The following is an 11,595-nucleotide window of genomic DNA, read 5'->3' as shown; positions in this document are numbered from 1 at the left end:
CACATGTTAGACCAGTTAAGCAGAAGTTGAGGCGATTACACTCTCAGTGGAGTCTGAAGGTAAAAGGAGATCCAAAAGCAGTTCAGTGTTGGATTTATATTAGTAGTAGAGTATCCTGAGTGGTTGACCAATGTCATCCTCGTTCCTAAGAAGGACAACAAAGTCAGAGTTTGTGTGAACTTTAGAGATCTCAACAAGGACAACGCTAAGAATGAATTTCCCTTATCTCACATTCATATGTTGGTCAATAACACAGTTAGTCATTCATTGTTATCCTTCATGGATGGGTTTTCAGGGTATAACCAGATCTTGATGGCTCTAGAGGACATGGAGAAGACCGTTTTCATCATTGAGTGGGGCGTGTATTGTTATAGGGTGATGTCATTTGGGTTGAAGAACGTAGGGGCTACATATCAAAGAATGGAAACCACTTTTTTCCATGACATGAGCACCAGGATATTCAGGTTTATATAGATGACATGATAGTGAAATCATAGGATAGAGCAGATCATTTAGTAGCCTTAGAGAGATTCTTTGAGAGGATCAGACAATTCAGATTGAGACTAAATCCCAAGAAATGCACCTTTGGAGTGACTTCTAGGAAATTATTGGGATATATGGTTAGTGAGAGAGGCATAAAGGCAGACTCGAAGAAAATTAGAGCCATTTTTTAGATGCCTACATTGAGGACCGAAAAAGAGATTGGGAGATTTCTTGGCATGCTACAATGCATTAGTAGATTCATAGTTAGATTGACAAACATATGTGAGTCCATCTTCCGACTCTTAAGGAAGAACCACCTTACTATTTGGGATGATCATTGTCAGTGTGCCTTTGAGAGGATTAGAGAGTATTTGTTATCCTCTCCAATTTTTGAACCCCCTACTCTAGGTCGACCTTCCTTTTGTATTTGTCTGTCTTAGAGATAGCTTTGGGATGCATATTAACTCAGCTCGATGATCTAGTCAAAGAGCGAGCCATTTATTATTTGAGTAAGAGGATGCTAGAGTATGAGATGAGATACATTTTGATGGAGCGCTTCTGCTTGGCATTGGTATGGGCTACCATGAGACTGAGACATTACATGACATAGTATTTAACACACTTGATATCTCGATTGGATCACTTGAGATATTTTTTTGATAGGCTTGCTTTACCTAGTAGATTGATGAGATGGCTAGTACTCATGACTGAGTTTGATATTCAATATGTTACTCAAAAGTCTATCAAAGGGAGTGTTTTTGCAGGTCACCTGGCTTCATTACTAGTTTCAGATAGTGGAGTTATAGATGATGATTTCCTTGATGAAGGGATTGTTATTGTGACTAGACTACCAGGTTGGGGTATGTACTTTAATGGTGCAGCCAACCCTTTTGGATAGGGGATAAGAGTATTTTTTATATCCCCTTATGGTGATCATATTCCGAGATCTGTTGTTTTGACATTCCCAAATCAATATCCTACCATGAACAATATAGTCAAGTACAAGGCTTGCATATTAGGATTGGAGACAGCTTTAGAGTTGGGTATTAGACAAATAGAAATATATAGGGACTCCAACTTGGTACTGAGACAAATTTAGGGCACCTAGAAGACTAGGGATGTGAAGCTCAGACATTATCATGCTTACTTAGAGCTACTGGTCAGGAGGTTCAAGGATTTAAGATACACCCATATGCCAAGAGCGCAAAACTAGTTTGTTGATGCCTTAACTACCCTAACTTCTATGATTGACATTCTTATTTATGTTGTTATTTGTCCATTGGTGATAGAGTCGAGGATTGTGCCAGCATATTGTTATTTGATTGATGATGTAGAGATTCATGATGACTTTACTTGGTATTATGACATTTATCAGTTTCTCATATTCGACACATACCCTAAGGTAGCCACAACTAAGGATAAGAGAGCTTTGAGACAGTAGACCACTAGATTTGTGATATGTGATGAGACATTGTACAGACGATTAGCTAATGGCATGTTACTATTATGTCTAGACCGTACCTCTATCGATAAAGTGATGAGAGGTTCATGTGAGAGTTTGTGGACGACACATGGGAGGACATATAAGATCATGAGGACTAGATACTTTTGGTTGACCATGAAGACAGATTGCTACCAATTCATTCAGAGATGTCTAGGGCGTCAGATGCACAGTGATCTTATTTACACTCCACCTTTAAAGTTACATGCATTGACCTAATCGTGACATGTAGACCCTCTATTTTGTTCTACTAGCACATGTCCTATTACATGTTTGTTTGATACTTTATAATAATTCTCTGGTGACCCATTAGGCACCACCTTAGGCCCACTTTGGCACCCTAGGCGCATTTAGATGCACTTGGCCCATTAGGTACACTCCTAGGTCACTTGACACATTTCTAATCACCCTACATCACTATTGTCCCACCGGCAGCTGCGACGACTCCCCTTTTTGGACGGCATGGGCAGCGTACATTTGGCCACCTTTGTCAGGACCACCCTAGCTCCGGGGTAGGTTTTTTATGATGTGAACCTTGTCGGCGATGGCATTTCGCCACCCCCACCGCACCATGCAGTAGCCACATTTTTTTTTGTTTATTTCTTCTTTTAATGTTAAAGTTTATTTATTTATTTATCTATTTTATTTATTTATTTTTTATTTATTTCTCAAATAACTCTTTAAAATTCCATTTTTTTCAAATACTATTCTCAAATAGTTTTCCAAAGTTTCCAAGATTCCAAAATTTCAATTTAATTTTTTAAGATACCATTTCCAAGTAATTTCCAAAATTCCATAAGGGTTTATCTATGTTTTCAATTTAATATATTTTTTTTTACATAAGCGTTTATCTATGTTTTCAATTTTGAAGTTCTCTTTCCAAGTCCAGCAACAAAAGTAGTGTCCAACCTTAAAATGGGCATGTGTGGTATTGACGGGAGATGATAAGATGGAAATCATAACCATAGTCATGTTCTCTCTGTGTCTTTCTATCCTCTTCAATTAATTCATGAGCATAGATATTTTATTTAGTTTTTACATTTAGTTTATTTATAGTTTATTTAGTTTCTAAAATCCAATTAGCTAGATATTTTATTTGATTTTGTTTTTATATTTAAGTAGTTGAGTTTTGGAAATTTTTTATATTTTGTTAATAGAAATGGATATGAGGACTTAAAGGGTTTATATTTAGGTAGTGCTTGAGCCAAGGAAAATGATAGTCCACTATCTTGACCCTATGCATCACAAACCATGTGAGGACTTAAAGGATATCGTAAACATGTAAGTTCTTCCTATTATTTTTCATAATATTATTTTTAAATAAAAAAATACATTCACCTCAAACACATTTTTTTATTATTTATATATATTAAAACATATAACATTTACCTATTTTAAAAATGTACCCATTGAACTTATTTACATAGGGCTCTTCAAATACCTGCAAAGAAAACATCTAAGAGGGAGCCATCTTAGCAACTAGTGCAGGTGACATCCAAAAATTTTTCTTTACACATTAGCTTATGCATTTGCACCATTTATATATGTGAGTACTAATGTTATTTTATAATTGATCGATTAGTGTCCAAGACAAGAAGGAGGGTTCGAATGTGGCTACTTTGTTATGAGATTCATTAAAGAGATAATTTTTTATCCTACAATTATTGCTTCAAAGGTATTACTTATTTAATGAATGGTACATAGTTTTAGACTTCCAAATGTTATGTATTTTAATGTTATTTTCTTATTTGATTTCAGTTTGGTGATAAAAAAAACATATTCTCAAGTAGAATTCGATGAAATTAGAGGAGAATGGGCTACTTTTGTGCTACAACTAATCATGAATCATGTTGATGCATCATGATCACCATGCATGGTGAGTCCCTTAGCTACTACTTGAATTTTTCCATAGGTATTGTATAGTAATGCTTATTCTTTGAATAATGTTTCTATTTGAAAAAAAAAAATTAGTTCTTAGGTTTGTTCATTTATGATAACATAGATCCATGTTTATTTTCTTCAATAAAAATCTCTAAAACTCATTAAATTTTGAAATGCAGGTACACACTCTTGGGAGGGTGAAATGGAGAATAAAAGAAAAGAAAAAGGCAACAAGATTTTGGGTTTTTAAATGCAACTCTTATGTCATACATTGTAGGACATAAACGTTACTTTAATTGCAATTAAGAAATTTAGATTTTTAGATGGGACTTCTATGTCATTTTATGGTTAGCCGGTTTTATGCTTATGAAATGGAGGTATACATGAATCTTGGGATCTTTAACATTTCTAAATCATGTTTTGGTATGTATTCACTCTTCTTTTTTAGTTTTGATGGGTTTGATATGTTGGACGTACTATCCTTTTGTGAACATTTGATATACAAATATTATTAGATGATCAATGTATTATGAGTTATTCCAAAAACATTACAGAAAAAAGAATTAAATATAATATAATTGTTATATTTATAGACAAAATATAAACAGGTTAATCTTAATAATTCATAAGCATTACAAAAATCAACAACTAAAACCAATCATATCTTCCACAACAATTTACAATGATGTGATACCATAACTCAAAGGTGATACATTTAATGTGACATCATAACTCAAAGATGATGTATTTAATGTGACACCCTATCATCACTAGAAATATATGGTGTCACTTCCGAATGGGTCACCATTTATCTACTTTGGTGTCACTTCCAAATACGTCACCAATTGGTACCCTCTATGGTGTCAGTGGAGAAGGTGACGATATGTTGTAGTGACACCCTATGTTTATGGTGACTCGTTATAAATGTCACCATATACCTTTTTCCTTGTAGTGGTATTTGGCTTGATTTTGATTTTTGATTGCTTAAGATGAATTTTTTATTTTCTTGTGTTTTAGTTCAATATTTAGATTATTAATTATATGCATTTGATATTTATTTATTTATTTTTCTTATTTTATTTATTTATTCATCTACTTATTTATTTTAAGAAAATTGCATGTGATTAGTGATCTTATCTTATTATTATTATTATTATAGCAAGAATTAATTCTTAGATTTTTCTCATATATGCCTGTATTGATATTTTCTATTTTTCTTTTCCAAATTGGCATGATTTATTTATTTTTTATTATAAGGTTTTTATTTTGTAGCTCTTATTTATTTATTTATTTATTGTATGGGAGTTTGAGAAATCTCAAAAATGCAACAAGAAGGTTGTCAAGTTAAGAAGTGTAGGGAGGGAACTGAACCAAAGAACCGAGGCTGCACCATAGGAAATCAAAGAGGCCGCATGGAAAAGTGGAGCTGTGGAAACAATGAATGGGAAAAATAATACGTGGGAAAAAGGAGTTTCAAAGAAAAAGGGGAAGGCTGGGGTTTTTCGAGAGGGGCTATGGAAAATGGAGCAGTGTGGGGAATTTTAAAAGGGAAGAAAGAAAATCAAAAGGCCAAGGAAGTCTGGAAGAAGTGAGAAAGGTTTTCAGGGAGAGGATTCAGATTTGAAGAGGAGAAAAACAAGAAGAGAGAGAATTCAGATTTGAAGAAAAGAAAAATAGAGTAAGGAGTGGCAGAAAACTGGTTTTTGAAAAAGGAACAGAAAAAGAAGGAAAACCGAGCAAGGGGTTGAGAGAAAAGCAAAGGAGAGGGGCTGTGGGAAAAGGGAGTCTTGTGGGAAGTCTTAAAAGAAGAAGAAAAAGAGAAAGACTACAGGAGTCTAGAGGAAGGGTTTTCAGAGAGGTTTGGAAAAAAAAAAGTCTGCAGAAAGTGGAGAGAGAAATTACAGAGAAGGAGGGGAGAGAGAGAGCAGGAGAGTAGGAACAAAAATGCATTATTGGGTTCGAGCATCTCCCTTTGATTTTTCTTGGGACTCTTCCTCAACCTCTAAACGACCACGCTGCTGTAAATATCGAAAAATCTAAGATCGTCGTGTTTGGTGGCCTCGTCGACAAGAGATTTATCAACAACCTTTGTGTATATGATATTGAGAATAAGTAGTGGTTCCAACCAGAGAGCACTGGGAATGGGTCTGTTAGGCAAGTGGGTCCCAGCCCACGAGCATTTCACATTGCTATTGCAATTGATTGTCTTTGGTGGGCGTTTGGGTGACTTTTGGGTCCTAGATACTCATATATGGCAATGGTCACATATATGGCAAGTGGGTCCCAGCGCACCATGCAGTAGCCACATTCTTTTTTGCTTATTTCTTCTTTTAATGTTAAAGTTTATTTATTTATTTATCTATTTTATTTATTTATTTCTCAAATAACTCTTTAAAATTCCATTTTTCTCAAATACTATTCTCAAATAGTTTTCCAAAGTTTCCAAGATTCCAAAAATTTTAATTTAATTTTTTAAGATACCATTTCCAATTAATTTCCAAAATTCAAATATTTTTTTTAAATATCATCTTCAAATAAATTTTCGAAAATCCGAAAATTTCAATTTTTAAAATACTATCTTCAAATAAATTTTCCAAAATTCCATGTAACAAAGTTCTATAATCGCTTCAATCCATGTTTTAAAACTTGTATTTCTTTCTAATATTGAAGCAAACTTTTTCTTTATTTCTTATAAATTTCATTTGGAAGTGATTTAAAAATAAATAAATAAAAGCTCTTCTAAATATTAAAAAGTAACACCTTTTTTATAAAAATTAATTAGGTGGATAGTAAGGTCAAATTTGGGATAGCTTCATATTTTTTTCTTTTACTGAAAATTGAAATCAAAATTAAAGTAATAATTTTTAAGGGGCGGGTAATATTGATATTGCAAAAGTTTTATTAAACATAAAAGAACTTATATAAACAAAAATAGAATTATAAAATTCTTATAAGAAATAACATTTTTATGACTCTACATGAAACCTTTTTTTAAGTTATAAGTTTTAAAAAATATATTTAAATAGGTACAAAAACTTTTATTTAACTCTTAAAAGCTAATCCAAATAATATATATATATATATATATATATATATATATATATATATATATATATATATATATTTGAAAATCACTTTTAAAAATGAAAAAAAAAAATCACTTAAAAATAATTTCCAAAACTTTTTTTAACTTACATTTAAAAAATCAAAAATAAAAAATGATTTGTTTTTACTAGTTATTTAAATTTCACGAAGCGGGAAAGTATGTACTCTGATGTAAAAAAAAAAAATGAGGGTTGAAAAGTAATTAAATCACTAAAAAATAGACTTGGAGTTCCTCTAGTGTGCGGTTAGACTCAATTTGTCCCCATGGAATGGAAATGGACGATATTTTATTTTTTATTTCTTTTTCTTTTCCTTTCTGTTAGTGTAGTCTTGTGATATTGTTACTAAAATAGGAGGTAAAAATATAAATTATATATCAATTATTTTAAATTTAGAAAAAAGTGCTTGTTTTAATTTGGAATAAATAAATAGAAAAAAAAAACTGATTTTATCTCAATTGTGTAAGACTTCAAAAAGTTTTTTTCTTATTTGCAAAATATTTTGAGTTGTAAAAGTAAAAATTAAATAAATCATTTCATGACCTTTTTCACAAGTATCCATTTAGATCATAGTCTAATTTTAAAATATTTGAATAATCCAATTAATCTAAAATATATCATTTATAATTTTTAATTATTACTATGATACCTAACCTTGTATGGAATTGGAATAAAATATGGATAAGTAAAAAATGTCAAATGAAAGATAATTTCAAACTTTTCTAATACAACATGATATTTTATCATGTTGAATAAAATTGGAATGGGCAAAAGTTGTCAAATCAAGACTTCCATGGCAAACTCCACCATTGCATATCTCAAAGATTATTCTACAACATTATCTTTGTAGACTTTTAACAATCCAAGAAATTGACAAATTATATAATAATCCAAACACAGTATTCTACAACTTTACAATATTCTACAATTTTTTTGAACAAAAAATAAATAATGAAATTTGAATAATGAAAACAATCAATGAAATCTTTGGCATGTTAATTCTTCGCAGCTTCAACATGGTGGCATGTCGGATGGCGGAGGTAGCATTTGAGCTTCCGAGTGTTTACCATTTTTCACTATGAACACAGTTTCCATGCCCCAAGTTTGATGGCGTTCTACATGGCAGTGCATGAACCACACTCCTGCAATAGAGAAAATATACCAACATTACACCTAACTTATTGCAATATTAAGAAAAATTATTTCCTTGGTATGCAGGTTGGCAATTTCAAGGGTTTTTTTTTAAAAAATTCACATGAGTGCTTGCAACATACCAGGGTTGGATGCCTCGAATCTGATTGCAGCCCAACCTTTCGTAGGAACAGAGATGGTACTCTGAAGGGAAGGATCCACCAGATTGTAGCGCAATGGGTCCTTATTTTTATCGAAATTCCCAAATCCCCATCCAACAACATAGAAACTGTATCCATGGAGATGCATGGGGTGGTGTGTCCCCGCAATCAAGTTTGTCCCTTGAAAAACAATCTCCACTGTGGAGTTATACTCAAGCACCCTTACTTCTGTTCCGTTTTTCGGCGTCTGATACTCTAAGGGAATAATATCAGTGGTAAAATCGAACACCAGTTCTGGAACACTAGGAAATTTATCTCCATATACACCACTAATGTTATAATAGTAAGCTTGTAGTATGTCAATTGTAGGGAATTGGAAGCTTATGTTGTTTATACTTGCAGAGAACCGCGTCCCATTGGGCCCTGCACATGAATTATTGGGGCATAGGTACGAGTTCATACCAACAGTGTAAATCAGTTTAGTGCTCGGGCTCAATGGGACATTGCAAGGATGTTCCGCATCTGCTAAGCTTCGGAGGCCAGCCATGACCTGAACCGATGCATTTGTGTCATTGTATGTAGGCAAATAAGGCAAGGAGAGAGGTGAAGATGGAGTGTAGTATCCCTTGTACTGTACAATAGCTGTGGTGGTTGTGTTGTCAAAAAAATTACGAGCTGCCGGGGCAATGGAATAAGTTTTAGCTGCCATGTAATAGTGATCCGGGTGTTGGTTAGCTTCTAGTAAGACATCGTAGGTTTGGCCAGGATATATTGTGATATAATCTCGTGTCAATGGTTTTGTGTAGCTACCATCTGTTCCAACCACTGTCATTTTATGCTTGGCAATGGAGAAGAAGAGAGCCTCGTGCAAGGCAGCATTGATTATGCGAAGTAGATAGGTCTTTCCATGATCCACCGTTAGCTTGAATGTGCCTGCAATTAAAAAGGGAAATTTTTATACTTATGACTAGTGAAAAGAAAAAGAAAAATTTCCATGAGGATCCACCAATTATGAAGTGATTAAGGGTGTAAATTTGGCTCCATAGTTCAAAATTATATTCGGACTAGCCTTTTCTTATGTGTTAAATCATGGCTCTACCATCCTTATAGGTATATTCCTCTTTTTTAGCATTAAGCTTTAAATATGTTGATGTTAATAAGAAAAAGTAATATGGTCAACATACAAGAAAATGAAATCGTGTATAATTTTAAAATGTGAAGTTAAACTTAATTTGTACCTGATTTTGAGCATGGAAAAAGATCACCAGGTTGTCCATTTATCAATAAAGAATCAGAGGCATTGGGGTCAGCTCCAGTTGCAAGCGCTTCATCTCGAACCGCATTCACATCACTCTTCCACCATTGTCCTGCATTTCAACAAGTCCAATAATTTAGATTTCACTTTGTTGGTTAATTCATGATATGTAAATTAACCTTTAAAAGTAACTACACTTATACCTAATATGATGGGAATTTCTGCATTAGGTTTGGGAAAAGGATACTTGGTTCCATTCTTAGGATAAACGATTATAGCTCCATGAACGGTGGCTCGGGTCCAATCACTGTGAGCATGCCACCATAGAGTGCCTTCCTCGGAGGAAAGGATGATCTTTTGGCTAAACTTTGACCCTGGTTGAATTGGGCATTGTGTGATATACTCGGGACCATCTGTCCATGGATATCTAGGCATGTTCACCCCATGCCTGCAAAACAATAACTATACGTTAAAACTAGCACTAATTTTTGGACTAACAAAAGATGGCATGTAGCAGCATATTATCATAGTAATAAGAGGCATCAACTGTATTTCAATGGAACTGATGCAAATAACCCTAAAATATTATTTTAAATTTGACTTTATTTGCAAAGCAATACATTGTAGCCCCCACTTAGAAATAAAAGAATGTATGCCATGCAGGCATGCTGCCAACCACTATCTTTCTTTGAGACATGCATGGGACCTACCAGTGAATGGTGATATTTTCTTTTCCCCTGTTATAAACGTCAACAATGATCGTCTCTCCTTTCTTAGCATATATAGTTGGTCCTGGAAATTGTCCATTTACTGTTAAGATGTTCTTGGTGCTACAAAGCCTTGTATATGAAGCTTCCTTCACCTGCAACCAATTAAAAGTTAACCATGTAACCTCATCCCAAACGAAATATTACATGTATGAATAGTTGCATCGATCCATTCATGCAAGAGTATAACCAATTAGAAATTGATAGCATGCATGAGCGACTCAACAACACCAGGGTACCCGAAGACTCCATGAGGATCATACGGTGGAAAATGAGAGCCATACTGCTCCCTAAATATTATGATCAGAAGTTGGCATTAAGGCTAGAATCATATATAGTATTTACCACAAAAGTAAGCCGACGAGTTGAAGCTTGGCAATGGATGCCACCACCAAAAAGTAGAAATGCTAAAATTTGCAAGAGGAAAACCTTCATGATCAGCCACATCTTCTTTGGAATAAAAGCCTCTTCTCTTGTCCTAAACACAAGTGCTTCAATTTTCTTACTATTTCTAATAAGCACGACTTATCTTCTCTCTGACATGAATAGATGAATTCTTGAAGGTATTTATAGAGGCTGGCTGAAGAGAACCAAAACTAGAATTGGTGAAACCTGAACAGCTGGTTTCTCTCGACATGAAAGATGATTTTCCTCGCCGCGTATCAATATAAGAGAAGTAATTTGAATGTGTATTGGTTTTGAATGTTCTTCCAGGACCACTTCAATGTGCAGGACCACTTCAAAAAGCAGGTTGTGTATGATATCTGATCACTTACCAAAATTTAAATAAACCAAATGCCTGAAGACGAGTTTCTTAGAATCTCTTGAATTTTCTAATTCAAAATACAAGTTTGACTTTGAGAATTGACCAAGAAATTAATCAAACACATTATTTTAGAATAAATTTACATGTAGAATACTTTTAAAACTTTGACCTCGCATATATACAGTACCTTATCAAGATTAGTCAAGATTTTCTCTTTGTATTTGGTAGGAAGGAAAAAGTCAGCGCTGCTTTGAGAAGGAATATAGGATTCCATTATAGGAAAGAAACAATCATTCAATTATAGGAACCGGATCGGAAATTCCTTGTCCGGTTGGAGGGTCAATCCAGACATTCGAATCATTACGTAAGCGATGAAATCATTCAACATGGTCACCATCAAATAAATATTGGTTTCCTTTGCATATTTCCTCCATACCGGCTTTAATCTTGATAAGACATATTGCATGCACCAACATATAAATTAGTTTAAACGGATAAGAGAACATTCACACATTTTCAAACATCTAATTCAAAATACATGAAAGA

At 33.7% G+C, this 11,595-nt stretch overlaps 1 protein-coding gene across 1 annotated transcript; it reads right to left on the bottom strand.

Annotated features, from left to right (window-relative positions):
- Positions 1 to 7,828: 7,828 nt before the first annotated feature.
- On the bottom strand, positions 7,829 to 10,797 carry LOC100855027 (laccase-15-like). The gene is made up of 6 exons (XM_059735026.1): positions 10,629 to 10,797; positions 10,227 to 10,378; positions 9,720 to 9,964; positions 9,500 to 9,628; positions 8,244 to 9,194; positions 7,829 to 8,111 (listed from the first exon to the last, which is right to left on the bottom strand). Exons 1-6 carry the CDS (start codon positions 10,728 to 10,730, stop codon positions 7,981 to 7,983), a joined length of 1,710 nt encoding a protein of 569 aa, XP_059591009.1. The 5' UTR covers positions 10,731 to 10,797; the 3' UTR covers positions 7,829 to 7,980.
- Between the last annotated feature and the right edge of the window lie 798 nt (positions 10,798 to 11,595).

This window comes from Vitis vinifera, chromosome 18 (assembly GCF_030704535.1).
Source record: "Vitis vinifera cultivar Pinot Noir 40024 chromosome 18, ASM3070453v1".
In the NCBI taxonomy this organism is placed as follows: Eukaryota; Viridiplantae; Streptophyta; class Magnoliopsida; order Vitales; family Vitaceae; genus Vitis; species Vitis vinifera.
This window is presented reverse-complemented; position numbering and strand designations above follow the sequence as displayed.